We start from the raw sequence: 22,944 nt of genomic DNA on the forward strand, positions 1-22,944 counted from the left end.
CCGAACGCGTGCTATGGATTTATAATCCTCGATTTATACTTTATGTCGAGTTGAATCCTTAGTACTGTCCGGAATCGATAAATGTCTCTTTTTTGTCCATTTCACGAGTAGAAGTACACGATTGCCTTTCTTCCCCCTCCCTTTCTTCAATGTATAAATTTTACCAGTCGGCAAAAAAAAATTAGACAGAAAAAAAATTAACTTTTGAGTCAAAAAAAAAAATTTTTCTCCATTCAATAATTTTTTTTTTAATGCATATATTCAAAACAAAGAAACTAAAACGTGGCTGGCGTAAACGTCATCAGCGGGCTTATCGATACAATAGTTATCGCGAGCTAGAAAAAACAGAACAGAATTTTTCCTGTAATACCTGTTTGGATGGCTAATTATTTCGTTATTGACAAGCGTGGTCAATTTTGTCGACGATGACTTACATAATTTATTATTTTATTTCTTTCTACATTTATTTTAACGCGAACACTTTTATTTATGTTTAAATTTATTGGCCGGGGTTCGAATTAGCGGGGATAAATATTTATGAGGACAGAAGCGATAATAAATTAGAAGTTTTGAGGATACGAATTGCCAGGCTCGGGTGAAACGCCAGCCGCTGAGCGTAGCAGAAATACGCGTCGATGCGTATTAAAAAGCGCGCGCATGTCCAATGTCCGGGTGGTTTTATATGTTTATAAATGTGTAACTATATATATATGAGTATAACGGGGGCTCGGCATCTCGGTAATAGGGAAATATTCAAATGGGGGTCCCCAGAACTGGGCCCAGAGTGCGCCAAAGCGTTGCCCCATTATTATTCTACCGTGAAAACGGCTGACGTTGTTACCTTTTATTAGTGTAATTCGTCCTATTAACTGTTTCCCAGGAACGACCCAGGCCCAACGGTCAAAGCTAAGCTTTGTTTTTTAATTCTAGTTTTATTTTAAGCAATAGAATTATTTAAATTATCATTTATAATTTTTTAAATGATATTCTATTGGCTTTAATTGTCTGTATAATTTAATTAAATGTTTTATTTTTTTTTATTATATATCAAAGATACCTTCTGGAATTAATTAATTAAAAAAAAAAAATTTTTTTTTAATTTATTAAAGTTTTTATGAAGAATTATTAAAAATAAAAAATTTTTGGATGAAAAATTTTTATTAAAGCTTTTAAAATATTTTTTATTAACAATCTTTTATTAAAAAGTTGATGCTTTGGCAACGGTTAAATATTAATGAATAAAATTTTTTTAAATATTAATTTAAAAAATTTTTTAAAATTAAATTTTATATAAAAAAAATTCCTTATAAATTTTTACGTATCTTCAATTTTTTAGACAAAATAATAAATAAAAATTTATTGCTATTAATTAAAATAAATCAATTTATACAATTAAAAATATTCAATAAACAAAAGATAAAATAAAATAAAATAAATTAATTAAAATATTTGTAGACTGACGTGATGAATTAATCTCTGATCACGCAATAAAAATAAAAAATTCTTTTATACGTTTAATATAAATATGAATAAAAAAAATTTAATTACATTAACAGATTTAAATCAATAGTCAATTAAAAATTACAAATAAAACAATTATTATTTACAAAGCAATCATTAAATTCCATCAACAAACAAAACATAAACGAGATTAGTTGTGACAAAATGTTGTTAATTTTCAATTTAATCTACCAACGGTTAATTACAATTTGAAATTAATAATTATAATTCAATTCAAGTAGTAGAGATCAAGTAGTGAAGTGACAGCTGACAGTTTCCACGTTTTTTTTTTTTTTTTTTTTTTTTTCATCTCATTTACTGAGATGAATATAAATAAATAAATAATATTTCTATCCTAGCTTCTGCATTGATTTTTTTTTTGTTGTTATTTTTATTATAAGTCGACCGTTTTTGAGGAGTTGACACATCAGTCGAGTGGTTCAGCAAAATAAATAAAAGACCCAGACCAAGACTATACTGAGTGAAGAGGATCGAGGATAGAGGCTATTGTATTGCATTGTTTCGTGTTTAGTGGCAAGGTGAAATTATGTAATGAGTAGATTGTATCACGACTCATCATCAACGTCGTCGCGTGAGGCTTTGTATTTGGTTTACGAGTGTATCTTATTTTTTTAAAGTTATTAAAAAACTTTTTTATTAAACTTTTAAAAAAAAATTATTTTTAAAGTTTCAATTTATTATTAAATTAATAATTTTTATTATAAAAAAAAAAAATTTAATTATTGGAATTTTAAATTTATTTAAAAACGATTAATTAAATTTTTTTATTTAAAAATTTTATATTTAAGACATGTTGCTTAAAATAATGACAAATAATTTTTTCTTATATTTTTATTTAAAAAATATTAAATAAAATTATTTTTTAGAAAAAAAAAAAAAATATCTTAAAGACTAATTATACACGGAAGGGTAACTCGAGTTATTTTTTTTTTTTAATGGAAAAACGAGTCATAAAATAAAACATGAAATAATTTTTCTTTGAAGTGAAAAAATAAGCGAGTTGAGCATTAAGATGTTTAGAACCCGGTATGATATTAGCTTATACAAGTTCCGTAGCGATAATTTATGAGCATGCGTGCGTAAAGCTGCGTTTAAACTCCGGTACCGTGGTTGTTCAAAACGCTGGCTCAAAGTTCGCGCAACCCGCAAAAAACCCGGGGAAAAGAAAATAAAATTCTGTGATGGGGAATATAAAACACTTAATAATTTATAATTCATTTAATTGGATTTGATATCGCGGTAAATAAATCTTGTATTTATTATTTATTATTAGCGGTATAATATAGTCCCGCGTTGTAAGATGGTTAGAGCAAAAAGCCGCGGTTTTGCTTAAATCAGACATTAATGAGACATCTATTTTATCATTTATTTTTTGTGACAAAAACAGCCGAGCCATGCACCGCCGAGCAAGACTAAATCTTAGTACTCTAGTGTTAATTTACCAAGTTACATGTTTATTATTTTTTTCGCGCATTCAACACGTTTACTTATTGTAAATATCTGTCTATACATCTTTATTGCTATTGCTATTACATATATATGTATGAAAAGAGTTGTACTGATGCTTACTGTGGATAAGACTTAACATTGTCGCTCATAAGTCTGTAACTATCTTCTTGTCACGCATTTTTTTTGCCTCGTATTTTTTTAATAGACGATAGATCGGACAGAAAAAATATAAATTTTTATTTTTATTGGGGTTACAAATTTTATAATTAATTTTTGTGTTAAAAATTATTAGACTATTTATTAATTATATAGATTGATTTTTTTTAATTTAGCAAGAAAAATTATTTTAGTAAAAATTTATTTTCACCCAAAATATTAATAATAAAAATTTGGACTTAAAATTTCAATTATTTTACTTCGATTTTTATTATGATTAAACATTTTGAAAAAATGTTGACTTTTACGGAAATTGAGAACCTGAGAGTTGTGACCATCTGACAGACACTAGACTTTTCTAACATTTTTTAACAATATATAAACAAAAGTATGTGTAATGTTTATGTTAGTTAGTACACGTGTTAAGACAAAAGAACATTTTTCAGAGACTCGAAGCATGACGGAAATTCTCACATTGTAAAAGCGACTTGGGACTTGACATTAAAATCGTTGATGCCGATATGAGAAATGTTATTGTTTTTTGTTTTTTTCTTATTTTTTATTGTGATATTCGAAATGACCTCAACGGTGTAATTATGTAATAATACTTGACATAAAGACAGATAATTTTTATTTTATTATTATTATTTATATAATTAAGAAGTGACCTTGTATCTTGTGAAATATTGACATTTTTAAAAATTTAAGCTCATCACGATGTTACACTCACCGAGAGCTTTCATTTGAGTACCTACATCAATTTTTCATATATTTATATATATTATATATATGTATATATGAAAAATATATCAAAAATTGATGTGGGTATTCAAATGAAAGCTCTTGATGAGTGCAACATCGGGATGAGCTTATATTTAAAAAAAAAATCAATATTCAAGAAAGTACAGTGCAATTTAACAAAAATCATTTTTGTTTTTTTATTATTATCTGTATCAGTTGCCGAATAATATCGATAATATTGTCAATAAATAAAATAATTATCAGGAAAAATTTATTGATTGTCTAGTGATGAAGTAAAAGCGTAAAATTACCGTGAAATTTATCGAGGCAAGTGCCCTGAACTCGAGTGGTTAGGATGGAAATAAAGCAGCCGTTTAAGAGATGTTTCCCTCAGTAGTTAAAAATATTAATGCAAAAAAAAAAAAATTTCAAAGCTAAAAAAAATAAAAAGGAAACGAAGAAAAGAATAGAAATTCTTCGGGACATTCCGGGGCACCTCGGCGTAGCTGCAGTTGGTTGTTATTTCCTGGGGACCGAAATCACGTGGCCCGTGAGACTGCCACAGGATCACAGGACCGTAACGTTTAAATTCGTCGGATAGAGAAAGAAAGAACGTCCGTTCCGGTGACCGAACGTGCCCTGCCTTCTCTCTGATGTGTATGTGTAAATGTAATGTGGGATGCACGTTAGACCGCTAGGAGCTAAAAGTCTACACGATAGCTTCATGCATTAATGTACGCTCTGGTTTATTTTGCTTTATATGCACTCGAGTTAATTTTTTATCTCACCGCTAATTTTTATCCTTCATCCTTCATCCTTTATCCTGATCTTGCGAAAATAACAAGGACAAGCGCTAATGTAACGGTGTACGGGCGTAATAGTCACAAGACCGTGGCCGTGAATTTACTTATCATCTAAATTATTCATTACTCTTTTGCATAAGGATTTTTTTTTATTTTTAGTCATTTGCATACATAAATATTTCTACAAATTAGTCCACTCTTCACTCTATAGTTTATTTAACAGGTGAATAAATATCTTTCGAATATATTACCTTTTTTATTTTATTTTTATGCTAATGTTTTTTTTTTTTTATTTATTATAATTTTGAAAAATTTTTATTTGCTATTTTTTTGAATATTAATTTAATAAAAAAAAAAAAAAAAATTATTTTTTTTTTTTCTAATTTATCAGATTAAAAAAAATCATAAAAATTATGAGCAAGCATTGAAAGTCGTGAGTAATAAAATATAATTTTTTTCTAAGGGCTATCGATATTTCTCGCAAGGTGAAATAAAATATAAATATAAGTATTAAATATTAAGTAAATGACGAAGCAAATTACTTCTTAGTTAAGTCGTAAGTTAAATAAATAAAAAAGTGTATACATCTCAATCCTCAATCATATTTAATATTATTATTTTCGATGTTTATCATTACATGTGAATCGAATCGAATGTAATACAAGATGAATAAGACGATAGCAATAGCAATAATAATAAAAAAAATGATTGTTGTAGTAATGAAATGAGTATTCATTTAAATGTAGCATTTGTTTGAAGTCAATTGAGCTAAATTGAATTTTACAATCGATTAAATAGTCCGGCTGATACTTGATATAATATATGTGTCACAACCTTAACCCACTTAACTGGTATGCAGTACATATATATACATACATTGTATGTTGTATATTGTATATTGTACTAAAGAGCATTACATGCTACTCTCGGCGTAGTTTGTTCCCAGTGACCCCATCAGAGTTGAGGTTCACGCCTTATTAACGCGCGAATAAAAACACTGACGTGACGAGTGACGACTCGGGTGAACTTTTAATTGTGTTTAGATTTATTTTATGAGATAATTCTATCAATTACTTTTTCATGCTTTAGGAACTTTTATTTACCTTAAATAAATTTTTTTTTTACTAAAAACCCATAAAAAATTTTATGACATAGCCTGATGTGTTCGAATATAATTTTTTGTATGTTATTATATCGTTTGATCGAAAAGTTGGCCATATTTGTCCTAATTAGGCCATATATAATTTTTTTGATTAAAAGTAACTGTAAATTTATTTAAATATATAGCTAATTTTCATATATGGCAATATATGGCTGATTTTCCCATATTGCCATATATGATCAATTTCTATAAATGGCCATATGTGACTAATTTTTATACAGGACTTCATTTGCTCTAAAATAGTAATGTATAGCCTAATACAGCCATATATAATTTTCCTACTAAGTTTAGTACTAAAAATCTCCAATAGGTGGCGCATGCTCGCTAAATCGTCTCGCTACTAGAGAGTTAAGTTAAAAATATTTAGTTCTAAGTTAAAAATAATTTTTTTCTCCCTTTTAAGAAGCTTATCTATCATCTAATTTAATCAACAACTTAATTATTTTTCTCTAATAATAAATGTTAATTAAATTACACGAAAAAAAATCTTCCATAGGCGGAAAAATTTTCTTTTCTCCATCAAGCTTCCTGGACCCTTATAAAAAAAAATATAAAACTAAATTGCAGCGACTTGTAAGCACAAGCATTGGCTAGAAAAGGCGACTCACGTCACGGGAAGTGGACGAGAAATGAGAGCGGATGTGCCGGAAAACGCGAACGTCACGTCTATCTATCTAAAGTCCTGTACGTCGCGCGTCGTGAGTGTAACGTCATTAGAGTCCGTATTTTTCACTGGCGAAGCCAGGAGTAGAGAGTGCAGAGGATGGAGAATGAGACATAGTCATAGAAAATGACCAGCGTCAACCTCGACGTAACGTCTCCGCCTCGGTGCTTGGCGCAATTTACCGGCGAATAACGCAAGCGTGGTTTACATTTGTGGGACATTGCTGACCACACCAACGTGCTCACATACTTCTACATATATATATATATATATATATATATATATATATATATATATATATATATATATATATATATATATATTTATACAGTTTTATTGGTATGAGTTAAGTCCTATTCAGGGGACGAGGAACTACACCTCGATGAACACGCTACGACATTCTCCCTGCCCCGCTGGTACCTCTCTATTCCTGGCACTGTCGTTCTCTTCACTCGCATCGTAATATAACATGTTCTATAAACATCTATATACATGTTTGGATGTACGATGACGTTCCTCAGGTCTTGGCTGTGTTGGTTCGTCTTGTCGCGGTTACTTAGGCCCGTATATGTACTAACTGAATGGTAGTGTAGACTCGTACCAAGAAGTAAACCCCTACCCTCCGTTCTCTGTGTACTCTTCCCTGTCTCCGCTCGTCCTCTTACGAGCCAAGTCTGTCCACCGTAGATTGTCCGACAAACCATGATGATGCCTGCTCACCGTGACTGAGGTACCCTCCTTCTAAGTCCCGAGACTCGACTTTGTCTTAGGTTTGTTTCAGGAAGACTAATTGCTTGATTTAGAAAAAGTTTTTAGGGAAAATTATTTTTTTTTTAAGACTTAGGGTGTTTTCGGAGGTCAATTCAAAGTTGAGAAGAAATTTTTAAGGCCTCAGAAATTTTTTTGGAAGAAATTGGATGAGTTAAGGAGACGTTATAGCAAAAATAAAGCATATTAATTACACTGCTAGAGGTTAGTGTTGATATTAATGTTAAAATTTGAATTTTTTGAAGATTTTTAGGGACTTGATGATGATATTAATTGCCAGTTTTAAAGTAGAATTGTCAAAATAAATTCTTGAGAAAGCTCTACCCTTTCTATGCTTAAAAAAAATTTTTTTTATTAATTTCTAAACGGCAGAAATTTTTAGAATGGTTTCTTACGGCAGTTGATGAAATTAATAGAGTATAAAAGTGATTCTATCACCAGTATTAATTGTAATTTTAGAACCGGGCTTGTACAAATTGATTCTTAGGAAGATTCTGCAATTATTATAACTAAAAAAAATTCATAATTTATTATTACCTGCAATTTTCAACACAGTGATAAACATAAAAAAATGACAACCACTGGATTGACATACTCAGTAGACAACTATCCTCTCATTATATGTATAAAAAATAAAATATGACAAAGTGAAAAAACAAAATAAAAATGAGAAGGTTGACGAGACATGGGAGTGACGTTAGGGGTGTTACGCAACTCTCCTCATGTCGTGCGTTATGAATATGTACAAAAAATATTAAATAACGAATGCCAATGTTGGACACAAAAGAAATACTCCCGAGTGTTCTGTCGGTATACCATTTTACGTTTTATTGTTCTTTTACCTTTAAATACACTTACATATTTTTTCAGCGTTTACGTGAGCGCAATTAAAATCGGTGAATTCCGGATAAATTAAATATATAAATAAATAAATAACTAAATCAGTCGGTCGGTAAAAAATTGCAATAAATTTACAATTTTATCTTATTATATTGTGCAAGGAAAAATACGAGATTTTTTTTCTTTTTTATTATTATTATCAACACCATCAACTATTTTATACTACAGGTCGTCTATACGTGACATCACACAAATGACGCGGTTGTATTAGTCAGCATTTGATTTTATAATAATAAAAATATAGGAAATTTCATTGACAATGAAATTTTTATATTAATAAAAAAAAATAATTATTATTATTATTAATTTAAAAATTTGAAATAATAATAATTTAATTTTTTAAAATATCAAAACACAGCAGGGGGAAAATCCCCTGCCATAAATATCCCTCTACAAATATTTACTTACACTACGCACCCTTTCAGTCTTAATTTTCCAACCTTTGTACTTAACAATAACAATTCTTTTTTGAGTAAACATTTTTGCGATTGCCATAATTAAAAAAAAAAAAAAAAAAAAAAAAAAAATGTTAATGAATTATAAAGTAAAGACCGATAAAAATCTGGCACCAAACTTCCGTACAAAAAGATTTTAAGCTGACACGTGAGTTGCCTTAACCGTTAGCTCGTGCTCTTGATGTACTATTACACGATGCAATTGCATTATTATTAATAATAATAAATCCCTGCTGTTATAGTCATTAGATACATTATATCAAGTTGTAAAAGCGACACATAATACACTAAATTAGTGGCTTTTATGGGCATAATCCTTATCATTATTATCATTATTATTGTATATAATATTTACTTCCACTTTCGTTATTCATTATTCATTGCTTTCCACTTGTTATTACATTATTACAAGACTAAATTATTGTCCTTTTAATTTAAATTTATATGCCGGGGCAATGTTATTAACTGTAAGCTCCTAAGTAATTACTTAATTGTCGGCTCGTTCTCGAATTAAATGTAATTATTATAATCAAGATAACTAATTGAATAGATTGCTTGGTATTTTACATTTCACGCATACAAGTGTCGCTCTATTGTATATTATTATATTTAATTTCACTTTTCATTTTTATTTATTTCTTTCAATTAATTCTATTATTTTTTTATTAATGATATTGATCAACTATTATTATATAAAAAAAATTGTAGTAATAATAAAATATCAATAATATTTTTAATCAAAATTATTGTTATTATTTTGGAGGTATGAAAAAATAATAAAAAATTTTTTTTTATACAAAATTAAATTTTTAATCAAAAAAATTTCTTCTTCTTATCATTTAGCAAAAATTTCAATTTTTAATTTGATTTCAATTTTGCCGGATTAAATTGCATACAAAAAAAATTCAACACTTTTTTATGTTAATTTAACACAATAAATATTAAATACATACATAAATGTGTTAAATATTTAACACAAAATTTTAACTAAAATTTTGAACATGAAAAAAATGATAAGAAACTTTTTTTTGTAGAAAATTGAATTTAAAAAAAAAAAAAAAAGTCCTAAAAAAAACTTTGAGCGAAATTTTGAAGAAAAAATAATGAGAGAATTTTTTTGTAAAAAATTAAATTTTCTATAGAAAATATTTTTATCAATTTTTCCAAATTTCTAATTGTTTAAAAATAATATTAATTTAAAACACAAATAAAAAAAAATTGTACTAAATTTTTGCTATTTTATCAAATCGTTTTGATATTATAAACAATCATAAATTACAAGCCAGATATGAATCACAGTCGATAAAAACCAAGCTGACATTAAAACAAAATAATAATAATTAACAAAAGTTGAGCCGATTAAAATCTAAGCTACCGAAGAATTCAGAGAACAAAACGGAAAAAAGTAACTAAAGCTCCGTGTAATACCTGTAATTTTTTAAGTTACCAACTCTTTTTGATTCTATTAGAGTAAGTCTTTTAGGTTTTACTTACTTTATATTTATTACAGTCTATAATAGTCGTATATATGTGACTGTAGGAGTGTATATTTGTCTCGAGGCTATAGGAGGCCTTTATCGACATTCGCTACACTCGAGCTAAGCAGAAGAATATTATATGACACAAGAACCGACGCCAACCCTTCACTGCTTTATTCTCCAAGAGGTTTATAACACAGTGACATTTGTCCGGCGTGATCTAAAGCAAAAATATAATATCAAAGGACTGACACTTGTTCCATGCAGAAATAGCCTACCAACACCTATAAACACTTCAGTTGACGCTTTTAAGATTATATTTTATTGAATATTTACGTGTGAAGATACCCTAGCAATTTATCAACTTAAGTTAATTTATTAACTTAAAATTTTTTTTCAAGTCTGAAAAATTTTTTTAAATTGTTAATTAAATAATTAATTGTTTTAAAAAATTTTTAAGTTGTAATTGATGTAAAATACTGAGTTTGTCTCTGTTTATTAGTTACTAATCGTATTCTCTGTAATTTATCGATTCAATGTTAATTATTTCGCTGTACAATGTATATATTTACATAATTAACAGTAATAAGTGACAGAATGACAAGATTATTAATTAATAATTAAGCAAATAACAATTTTAAAAAAGTTGTAGTAAAAAATGTTTATTTTTGTTCAAGCTTCAAAGAAAAATTTAATAATAATTATTATTTTTTGTTTTTATTTAATATTCTGTCTAAAAAATTAAAGACATGAAAAAATTGATAAAAAATGTTAATTATTATAGAAAATTAATTTTTACTTCAGAAAAATTATTTTTTTATTTGCTAATTATTTTTTTTTCTGAAAAATAAAAAAAAATAAAATAAAATAAGTAGCATATTATTTCTTCCAATAAATATAACTCCACCAGTAGTTGACTGTTATGCCTTTTAAAATCCTCATTAGACAAAAATACGAGACAAGTATGAAAAAAAAAAAAAAAAAAAAAAAAAAAGCGCGTAAGCCGGTATAAGTATAAAGTAAATAAGTTAAGTATTATAAAATATAAAATATAAAATGTACTGGGTTAGGTTAGGCTGGTTGTTGTCCTTTGTCGGGCGCCATCCACCGTGCAACCTCGCGCTTTTTCATCCAGCAATTAGAAAGAGATTTATTCGCGTCGGCACGCCGCGCGTGGATTCCCTTTCCTTTGGCCCCTTCCTCCCCTCAACATCAAACTAATCTGTCTTTCTCTTTTTTCTTATCCTGCTTGTCTACTTGTCTAAAATTTATTTATTTATCAACATTATTATTATTTTTATTTACTTATTTAAAAAAAAAATTTTTTTAATTTTTTTATCATAAAATTATTTATTAAAAAATTTGAAATAATAATTGCAATAAAAATGATAATAATAAAATTAATAAAAAGTTGACTTTAAATTTTAGTATAATTATTATTTTTGTTGTTTTATATAATAAAATAAATAAGCCAAAAAATATACTTAAAACATATAATTTGTACAATTATTTCATCGTAATAATATTATATCTTTATCTTTATAGTTTTAGTGAACTCGTTTGGTGAAGTCCTCGGGCAATTTTTTATATCTATTTCATTTTTCGTTAATTAAAATTACGACTTCTTGTCCTGACTCACAATATTAAGATTTAAAGTTAAGATTACTTTTTACTGAAAAATAAAAATATTTTTTTTTTATAACAAAATGTTCTATGTTTTATGTTATGTAACAAACGTTGTACTGGTGAGAATAGAAGGAATTTTATGAATTCCCTGGATGATGAATTCTAATGACTGTTGATGATCATCTCAGTACTGAGTACAAGTTACATAAGCTAGGAAATGCAGCTAGATGCGAGGCATTTAATAGTCGTGTAATATAAGGATGATTCCTGGATCACGTTCTATTCTATTATTTTTTCTAATTGTAAAATACGTGACTGTTTGAGATTGTAGAATGAAAAAAAAATTTTTTAGTAAAAAATTGCAATAGTAATATCGTAATTCAGGACCAAATATTCACTGATAGGAAGATTTATTAATTAATTATTAATTTAATTTTTATTATTTTATTATTTTAAAAATTAAAAAAAAAATTCTAATTTAATACAAATATTTAATAAAAAAATTTTTTTTAACTCCGAATTTTTTTATTACAATTTTTAATATTTTATTAATAATTTCTGGTAGTAAAAAAATTACGACACTTTGTTGTAAAAAATTAAAAAAAATTCTAATTTAATAAAAAATTTTTTTAACTCGATACTTTTTTATTAATTAACACTTTTAATTAAAAAGTAAAATTTTATAACCCCATAAAAAATTGCCAAATGATATTTGATGTTTGAAATGTAATTCCTCTTATTTAATCATCCCAAAAATGTAACTGCTATAGTATGGTGATGACTGATGGCTAATGAAAGCACATGTGTTCGCTGTTACAGGTGAAAATCTGGTTCCAAAACAGGAGGAGCAAGTACAAGAAGATGATGAAGGCTGCACAGCAGGGCGGCGGTGGCGGAGCCGGCCAGCATGGGAACCTCTTGGCGGGTGGTCCCTCACCTCAACCTGGACAACCTGGCGGGCTTATGCAAGGCGGTAAGTCTCAAAAAATTACTATCTTTTTTTTTTTATTTGTAAATAAAATTTTTTGACTTTTTTTTTACGAAAAAAAAAAAAAAATAAATAAATAAAATTGATTTTAAAAATAGAGTGTTGAATAAAAGGGGAATTTATTCTGTTCCAGGCGGAGGTAGTTCAGTGTCCGGAAGTCCAACGACAGGTTACCTGGGCGGGATCGGCCCCGGCGGTGGCGAAAATACCCCGGGGAGCTCAACACCCGGAAGCGACATGTCGCCCCAGCACAACGAGAGCCCGCCAGCGCCTGCCTGGACCGGCGAGATGAAACACCACCCACACTCCCACGCTCCGCCACACACCCACCATCACCCCCACACGCCCGGGCACCATCCACCCCCGCCTCCGCCGCCGCCTCATCACTCCGGATACATCCCCCAGTATTCGTGGTACCAAACGGAACCTAATCCCGGATTACTCACGTGAGTGCGGTAATTTTTGCCATTTTTTTTTTATTCAATTTTTTTTCCGTTAATTAAAGCGCTTTGAGACTAATCTAAAAGTATTGCCAAAAATTTTACATTTTTCTTATTAATTAATATTTTATTTTTACACTATTAAAATTTTTTGGAAATTTAGTTTAGAAATTTTTTATTTTCAAGCAAATAAATAATTATTGAGTTATGATTTTCGAAACATCTCTGACTGCATATTGACCATCCTAATCGATCAAAAAATAATCAGGGTGATTAATCGTCTTGTTCAAAAGTTAAAGTGTTAACACCACGACACTTTTATAAAAATTTTTTTTAAATCAATTTTTTTTACTCTAAAATTTAGAAATTAAAAAAATCACTAAAAAATTTGATTTTTCAGATGAATAAATTGTCTCAAAACGCTTCAACTAAAAATTTCTAAATCAATTAATCGCATCTCTAATACAAAAAAGTGTTTAAAAATTTTGAAATTGAAATCCTTGTTTGAAATTTTTAATTTATTACATTTAAATAACATTTAAACTCAGACAATAAATATAAGTCGATTTTTCTTTTTGCAGATATTATTGACAACAATGATGATGCATAGAAAATACTTAATATCATCTAATGTAACATTCTACTCGCTAACAAATATTCAAAATGGTTAGTTTAACATTTTATTCATTATTCACTACTCACTACATTAATTAAAAAATTAATTTGATTGAAAAAAAAAAATTTTTGAACCAAAACTTTTTTTTTTATTGATGTTTTCGGTTCAAAATTTTGTATTTTTGATCAAATTAATTTTTTTTCAATCAATATATTTACGTTTTACTTATATATATATATATATATTTTTTTTTTACTATATAAATAAATAACATCAAAAATTTGAGTTTTTTTTCACGTTGCTTTTTTTTTTTTTTTTTATTTTTGCTTTTGGTATTAGAGACGCGAATTTTATTTTTTAATAATTCGAACTTTAAATTTCGAACGAATAATTTTATATTAAAAATAGAAAAAATCAAAAATAAAAAATTAAAATTGATTTTTTGAAAATAAAAAATTAAAATTGATTTTTTGAAAATCAAAAATTAAAAAAAATTTTTTGGAAATTAAAATTAATTTTGAAAAAAAAAAATTAATAATTATTTTTTTTTATGATTTCAGGGTTTGGCCTGCAGTGTAACAAACACACTGGGAACTGTAAAGTCCAAAAAAAAAAAAAACACTGGACTAGATCAACAATAACCAACCCTACGACTCGAGAGTCTACGCCAATCCGCTGCTCCAAAGGCAATTATAAAAACAAAGGTGCGAAACGTCTGAGACAAGAGTCGAGTGATCATCGCGCAAAATGTAAATAAATAAATTAAAGTTAAAATTAATTTATTGATATGTGAACGCGGAAATAGTTATACGAAAAAAGCAAACAATAGCAACAATAATTGAAATAAATAAACGGCAAACTGTTAACTGCAAGTTGGTTAATTTGACCTACTTGACATCTTCCGAGTTTAGCGCAATAATACTCGAGGGTATGAATGTAATCCTCAGTGCGACGCAACGGCATTGCATTAAGGAGCGAGCCAGATAAGAGTTGAGTGACGACAACTCAATTGTTATTATTATTCAACTCAGACTCCGTTTATTTGTGTTTTAACTAAACTGAACTTAAAAGTTTAGTTCAGACTTGTCACGGCTTAGGTTGAATTGCGCAATTATTTAAACTCCCTCTCTGCTCCTTGTATTGCTCCAAGCTACGTTTTCATTGAATTTATTTTTATGTAATGGTAATGTCATTTTCGTGCAAGAAATTAGAGAATCGTGGTATATTTAATTAATATTCAGATGGCGGCGGAGGCTTTGGTCTTTCCGTGTTGTGAAATTTTTTCTCAAATTCAAAGAAATTATTTTTTTTTTATCCTGGAAGAAAAATTAAATATATTAATATTTTACGTTGAAAAAAAAATATCTGGTCATATGTGATCATTGAATAATAAATTTTATTTTAAAATACACGGTAAAAAATTATTTTCAGCAATTTTTGGCACATATGCTCTTATAAGAACCATATGTGATCATATATGACATCATATCATATGCAGAGTACACAATTTACATGTCAAGTTTCATTTTTTGACAAAATATTACATGTGAAGCCATATATGATCATATAAAAATTTTATATGACATATGTGATCATATGTGCCATATGTGACCATATAAAAATCATATATGACATATGTGATCATATATGATTTTCCAAAAGAAATTTTTCCCAGGATTAAAAAGCCTTAAAATTATTGACGTAAGACTTAGCCTCTTTACGGTAGGTACTTTCTTAACTCGCAATTCGAGCGCCCTGTAATGAGGGAAAAAATCAGCGGAAATTGGCTTGGTGAGCAGACGACAACGAACCGTGGAATCGTGCATTGCGGTCAGCCTCTCAACTTCAGTAAAATAAAAGTTTGTCCTGCAATGCCTTTTATTTTTTGTCGTGCCAGAGAACCAACTAACGACGACCGCAAGGAGCGCGTGGCCTACGCTTTGCGGTACTCGCGGTACCGTACTTACGAGTAACGAGTCACGGTTTTTAAAATTCAACAAAATTATTTCAATAATTGCTTCGTGTTTTTAAATTTCTACATTTAAAAAAAAAAAAAAAAATAATTATTACGCGCTCTTGTTTCTTAAGCGCCCCCATTTGTCAGCGGACTAACGTCGAATTTGAGTTAATAATAATAATTATAAACCTCGGACATAATTTTAATAATTATTTTAAAAATCTATCGCGAATAAATTTGTCCCAATTTTGCTGATGATTTAAAGAAAATACTAAAAAAATAAAATTGTAAATAAGGTAGGGGTTTGGAGGTGCCCAAAATCCTGAACCTTTCCCAGTTTATTTTATATATCGTAAGTTAATAAATAAAATATGTGTAAAATATGAATTTTATGAATAATAATATAAATAAATTTTGTGATGTAAGAATGTAAAAAATTATTATTATTATTAATTATTAATAACATGGATTTATAAGTAAGTGGTTAAAGTATGATAAATAATAAATGATAATTAATTAATGATATAGATATAAATATATAAATATAAATATAAATATGAAGTTACTGTGTGCTTACGAAGCGATGGTTATTAATATAAACCTAAAGAGTGTATACAAATAAGAGAGTTGTCTATTATATGATATTAAATTAGAGTCAGTCCTCGACCTTTCCAAACTTAAATCTCCCTTCCTTTTTTTTCCTTCTTTATCCCACTTCCTCCCTGTCAAGTCCTTTAATGAGTACATATATTATAAATGAAGATAAAAATAAAAACTAAATACCTTAATTATAATTACTATTGTATAAAAAAACAAATAATATGAATAATAACTAATTAATTCAATTTAAACATACTCATGTCTTATTTTTTTCCTTTTTTTATTTCAATTTTTTTTTATTTTGTGATTAAAAAATTAAATTTTTATTTTTTCGTTTAAAATTTTTAAATTAAAAATTTAATTTAGAATTTTTGGTTTAAAATTTTTGAATAAAAAATTGACCATTTAATTTTTTATTTAAAATTTTTGTAATTTTTTTTTTAATTAGTTCCGCGTCAGCCGATAGGTGGTGAAAGGTAGCTTAAAATTTTTCTAAGCAGAGTGATTATTTCTCTGTATTTCTTCACTAAATTCTTTGAAAAAAAAAAAGATAACTTTTGTTTTAACGACACGTTAAATGTTTTACAATTACCGATCAAAATAAAATTTTTTTTAGGCAATAACAACAATAATAAAAAAAAAAAAATTAAAAGTTAGAATGAACGCGGATTGGAGCGATAAAAACATACGACTTTTGAAAAAAAAAAAAAAAAATAACAATGTTATTACTTAACTCAACAAAGACATTAAAAATTACCTCACTTTTAACGATATTATTTTTGAAATCTATATTTGTACTAATGACCTAAGACGTATTTTTCAGCCATAAAAGATTCATTATCGCTTTAATTTTTAATTGCGGTCATTCGAATTCGAAATACGCTTTGTCATTCTTGTGAATTTAATCAGTTTTTCACAAAAACAAACATGAATTATTCTTAAGAAAAGAAATACAAATTAAATATTTTTATTTAGTAGCTGTTAATTTCATTCTTATTTTTTTCAAGTTTTAAAAGTAAATTTCAAAAGAGATAATTTTTGTAATGATAATAATTTATTTTTTAAATCACGATTTTGTCTAAAAAATCAAAGATACGAAAAAATTGATGACATTTTTTTATTAAAAATTTAATTTTCTACAAAAAAAAAATCTGTTAGAATTTTTTCATATTTTTAATATTTTGCCCAAATTAAAAATAATAGTAAATACTAAATAAAAAAAAATCGCGACAAAGGTCACAATATTTATTGAATGGTCAGCAATTTTTTGAGCATCGTCCTCGGGGATAAAAAAACCTCCACGTCTTTGCTCTGATCTCCAGTAAGCGTGCGTGCAGTACACGGAAGTCGAGCAGTTAAAAACGGTCGTCAAGAACTCCACGAGAATAGAATAAAAAAGCATGCGAATGCAAGTACGGTGGATGAAAGAGGTAAACCAGAGTGTACATGCACGGCAATACGGCAAAAAACTGGAGGGTGGAGGGTGGAGGGTGCCCGAGGGAGAGTCCAAGAGGTAAGAGTTAGGAGTCAAGCAGAAAAGACTCGAGTGAAAGAGAAAAGAAGGAAGAATGAGAAAGGAACGGAACAAAAAAGTGGAATGCTTCTTTGTATTTACTTGCTATTGCCTCGAGTACAATGAAAAGACCAATACGAGCTGAATAAGAAGGACTTTACTTGTGTTATTCTGTGTATATGTTGCCCAATTCAATTTTCTCTTTTTATTTGTCTCTGGATATATTTTATTTTAAAAAATTTTTCTTCAAAATTTAGAAATTGTTTTGAAATATTTCTCTTAATTAAAGAAAATTATAAATTTTAAATAGAAGAAATATCTATCGAAGTATTTAATCCTTCAAGTATTTTTTCTCTCAGTCTGAGGCCGGTAAAATTGATTAAAGATAAGATCGAATTATTTTAAAAATACCAAATATTTTTCAATCAGGTTATTATTTAATTTGCTTCTAAAATATATCTATAAATTTTTAATTTTACGAATTTTCTCGGTTTAAAAAAATTTTTCTTAATTTAATAAAAATAAAATTTGTGTTAAATATTTCCAACGCTTTTTTCGTGTTGATTTAAAACAATTAAAAATTTAATAAGAAAATTTTTTTGACACAATTTTTTACTTTGTATAAATTTAAAAAAAATCTAAAAATTTGATTTATAAAAAATTCTAAATTAAAATATCTTTAGTCCTTGACATTTTGGTTCAACGTATAATTCCCATATATACCTTTATATATATCCATGAATTTATTTATGACATTACAACAAAAGTACATATGACATATGAGACACCTTTGGTGCTCGCGTGGCGCAAGCCCTAAAATTATAGGAGATGACAGAGTGAAACGGCGATCCTAGGAGTGACAGAGAAAAAAAATTTCGTTATCGTACTTCCCACTACACACACATCACACATACACATTACATTGGTCATACAAGTTGTATACATGGTATATGTTTTGTGATTGGAGTGAACCCCTTTTCGCATTGTCTTTTTTCATCGGGTATTATATAGAATGTGAAATGTTTAGTGTGTAAAATGTGATAGTTGATAGACGAGTAGAGTTGAGTATATTAGTGTTGCTGTTGTGTATTGCATTGTAGTAAGTAGTGTAAGCTTACCGGCAATAGTAATTCCTGCTCCGTAGGGGGTACGCACGCGCGGCACGGTCTTTTTGTCCAACGGATTTCGATCCGTATCACAATCTTGTAACTAGTACTTTGGTAATAACATCAAAAGATCATTTAATAAATAATATTTATTTTATATAATATCATATGTTATTATTTTATTTTATTTTATCTTTTTTATCATTCTGATCTTTAATTTAGAGCACCACAAATTTTGGTGTTTATTTTTTTTTTTTTTCATTAATTATAATTTAATTGTAATTTTTTAAATTTTTTTATTAAAAAAAAAATTGAAGAATAAAAAATATTTATTAAAATTTAATAAATTAAATAATTTAAATTATTATTAATAATTAATAAATGCTTTTATCAGTGGTAAAATTAAATTAAATTAAGAAAAAAATAAAATTTTAATGAATAAAAAATTGTGGAAATAATTTTTGAAATTAGAGCGATTTTTTTACTGTGACAATTTTTTAAGGGTGAGATCCAGTCGCAGAGGCGAAGAGTGGAGGGTGTGCGTGTAGTCGCGAATATTTTATTTATAAATTAATGTCAATGCGTCCCGCGATATCCGGTTACCGGAAGTGCACGACAATGGGCGTACACACGCGTGTCACAACGTCAGCTAAATGAATGAATAAAAAATTCAATTGACGATTCGGATAAAAAATGAAACGGGAAAAAATTTCATTCTTTGATTCATTATTATACATCCACACACTCACACGTATACCTTATCTTGCTATATAATATACTTAATCCATATAAACATTAAATTCCTGCGCCGACTGACTTTCGAGGATATGGGCGTCACTTCCGTTATTTTTTAAAAATAATCGCATATTTTTTGTTCATAACTTTTGTAAATATTTTCACTATTTATTTGTGAGAAATTTAATCCTACTTTTCTCTGAAAAATTTTATTCAAGCAATTTATTTTTTTTTTTTTTTATAGATAAAAAAAATCTGTAATTATTTATTTGTCCCAAAATTATAAAAATTGCCATATAAAAATTTATTTTATTTAATTAAATGGAGTAATGTTAATAATTTATTATTTTCAATTTTTGCGTAAAAATTTATCAACAAAAAAAAAAAAATAAAAAATTTTTTTCCAATATTTCAAAATTAAATTTTTTAAAAAGTTAAATTTGTTATAAATTTTTCAAAATATTCAGCTTATTAAAATTGATTTAAGCTTTGATTTTTTTACGCTTTAATTCAATAAAAAAAATTTTTTTTTAAATTAATTTAAATTTTTAAAATTGCCAATTTAAAACAACTCAACAAAATTGTATAGAAAAATAAAAAATATCCTGGTTTAGAACAGTTTGGGTTTTTCCCAAAAAATTGGTCCAGAAAAATTCAGAGTGACCTCCTTCTATTCTACTCCAATCTCCAGATCTTAAGCCAAAAGTAAACAATCCTGAAAAGAGAAGTTAACACGCATAAAAATTTACCTGCCGGCCGCAATTCAAACGCCACGTAAAAGTGTACTAGAATAAACTCCCAAAAAATTTAAAAAGCCCGCATGTTGGCCGGGTCTAAGCCACTTGACAGAGTTGTGGATTGTGGATTTTAATATTGAGTTTTAAGAAAGCCTGACACAAATCCACTCTACAGTTTTGATTTTTATCAGCTAGATCTGGTCCTTTTAAATAGAAACAACAACAGAAGATATCGTTAACATTCTTGAGAGCCAAGTAAGTGAAAATAATATAATTTAAAATGTCAGAAGGGAAAAATATCGTTTTAAAAAAAATTGTAAAAAATTATTGACTTTGCTTTGCAATTATTCTAAAAAATATTAGAAGATAATTAAAGTTTAATTAAATATAACTTTCCCAGTTGCAAGATCGTTCGAGACTAGAATAATAAATCTCTAATGGGTAATTGGTAAGTAGAATCAGCACTTGGTATTGATAAATTATAAAAGTAAAGAAGTAAAAAAGTATTAAAGTTTTTTCGGGCAGGTTACACGCTAATTTTGAATTCTGCTGGCAACTGAAGGGCGTGGCGGCTCCAGTCGCGTATGTGGGGTGGCTCGCTCGTTTGGGCGACATTGTCGGGCACCCTCGCTGTCTAGAATGTGTTCGCAGATTCTCTATTTCTGTGTAATACTCATGTACTGTAAATTTCTTCAGTCCTCGTACTTAAACTCCGCCTACGCCTAGTATTAATTTTTCATTTTTTAATTTTTATCTTATTAATATTTAAAAAAATTAAAATTTATATTTTTGATTTTGTAATTAAAAAAAAAAAAAAAAAAAAAAAAAAATTGAAGACTCGAGTTGCATTCTGGACTTCCAGGTGGTCTAAAGGTTTTTTAGGACAAAGCTTCAGAGAACGGATGTTGAGAACTCCGCCCTAGAGATCGTATGCCGTAAGGGTTGCAAATGTCACGATAAATATACACGCAGATTTTTATTTCTAATAATAACAATATGGAGTTGGTTCGTTATTGCTTTTGATGATGTAAAAACTTTATACGTGTATTATTTTTAAAATATTTATTCATTTAAAAATTTAGACTCTGAAGCCAAAACTACTCCACACTAGTTATACAAGTAATCTTAACATTTTTGTATTCCACAGTTAATAATCATAATAATAATAATAATAATATTGACATTTTTAAATATATAAGCTCATCCCGACGTTACACTCATCGAGACCTTTCATTTGAATACCCACATCAATTTTTCATATATTTATATATATTACATATATGTATATATGAAAAATATATCAAAAATGCCTGTGGGTACTCAAATTAAAGCTCTTGATGAGTATAACATCGGGATGAGCTTATATTTTTAAAAATGTCAATATTTAAGAAAATAGAGTGCAATTTAACAAAAGTAATTATTTAATAAAACAAAACTTTAATTATTTATAGTTTAAAAAAGTCACAGCAGTCACATTAGTGACTGAAAAGTTGCTATTAATCGTAATTTTACTTTTTATTATTATTATTATTCATTAAATAATTTAAAAATTGTAAATAATAATAATAATAAAAAGTAAAATTACATAAATACGATATAAGGAAATAAAAAAAAAGACCAATATAAATTTGACCTAGATAAAGGTGATTACTGTCTCTGTTGTCTGAAAGTACTTCCGTAGCCATTACATCTTTAGATTGATGGCGTATCGTAAATGTTCAGTAGCCACAGACTCTTTAGAGTTAAATTCTTTAACTAATACATATAAATATACAGCATAAATGCTGGTTGTATACTATAAATATACGACAATATAACACTGACTAGTGGACCGGATGAACAAATTCCTCGGGCTTCCTTCATGCTCGTCTTCATCAGATCTCAACATTTCGAGGATATAACACTTACATTAATATCACAAATCATATAGATTAAACTTTCTACTCAGGTCAAGAGCACCAGTTTAATAATAAATAATAACATTATTAATAACACTTAATGCACTGGATTGAGTCCAGTTAAATAAATAAATAAATATTGTAATATATAACTCTGATATTAACAAGAGAAAGGGTTCATCTCTACGTGAAGGAAGTACACAATATAAATTCTTATTCAATCTAATCAACTATCTTGAGTATCAAGTTATTCATAAATCTCTGTTTAAGATTTGTTAATAAATTATTATCAAATCCTTTTTTTTTTTTTTTTTTTTTTTTTTAATTATAATGCGAATAATTTAAATTAAATTAAACAAACAAGTAATTTGAAAAGAATACAATTGAAATAGAATTATTAAAAGTTCAAAAACAAATATTATTAAATATAGCTAATAAAATCAATAAAAAAGTACATGACGTTTACACAAAATTAACTCGGCTATTTCTAGCCCGTCTTATACTTATAGTTTGCTATTATTCTCTACACTAGATATTCTCTAGAGTTTATCATGTTATGCACATGACAAGGAGCTTAAGATATGGTAAATTAAAACTACTATATTACATGCGCGGAAAATTATATATTGCA

At 27.7% G+C, this 22,944-nt stretch overlaps 1 protein-coding gene across 6 annotated transcripts in view; it reads left to right on the plus strand.

Moving 5' to 3' along the window:
* Positions 1–15,830, plus strand: part of Dll (homeotic protein distal-less) — a 48,873-nt gene extending 33,043 nt beyond the window's left edge. For 3 of the 6 annotated variants that reach the window (XM_074255728.1, XM_074255730.1, XM_074255732.1), the window contains exons 3-5: positions 12,543–12,696; positions 12,845–13,157; positions 14,328–15,830. In XM_074255728.1, coding sequence (XP_074111829.1) covers positions 12,543–12,696; positions 12,845–13,157; positions 14,328–14,346 — 486 coding nt within the window. In that variant the 3' untranslated portion in view covers positions 14,347–15,830. Of the gene's footprint in view, positions 1–12,542; positions 12,697–12,844; positions 13,167–13,732; positions 13,818–14,327 lie in introns of all 6 variants that reach the window. The other 3 variants (XM_074255729.1, XM_074255731.1, XR_012480628.1) reach the window with 2 other exon arrangements.
* The last annotated feature ends 7,114 nt before the right edge of the window (positions 15,831–22,944 follow it).

This window comes from Cotesia typhae, unplaced genomic scaffold (genome assembly GCF_013202065.1).
Source record: "Cotesia typhae breed Kobodo isofemale line unplaced genomic scaffold, CoteBio_Ctyphae scaffold_152, whole genome shotgun sequence".
Taxonomy (NCBI): domain Eukaryota; kingdom Metazoa; phylum Arthropoda; class Insecta; order Hymenoptera; family Braconidae; genus Cotesia; species Cotesia typhae.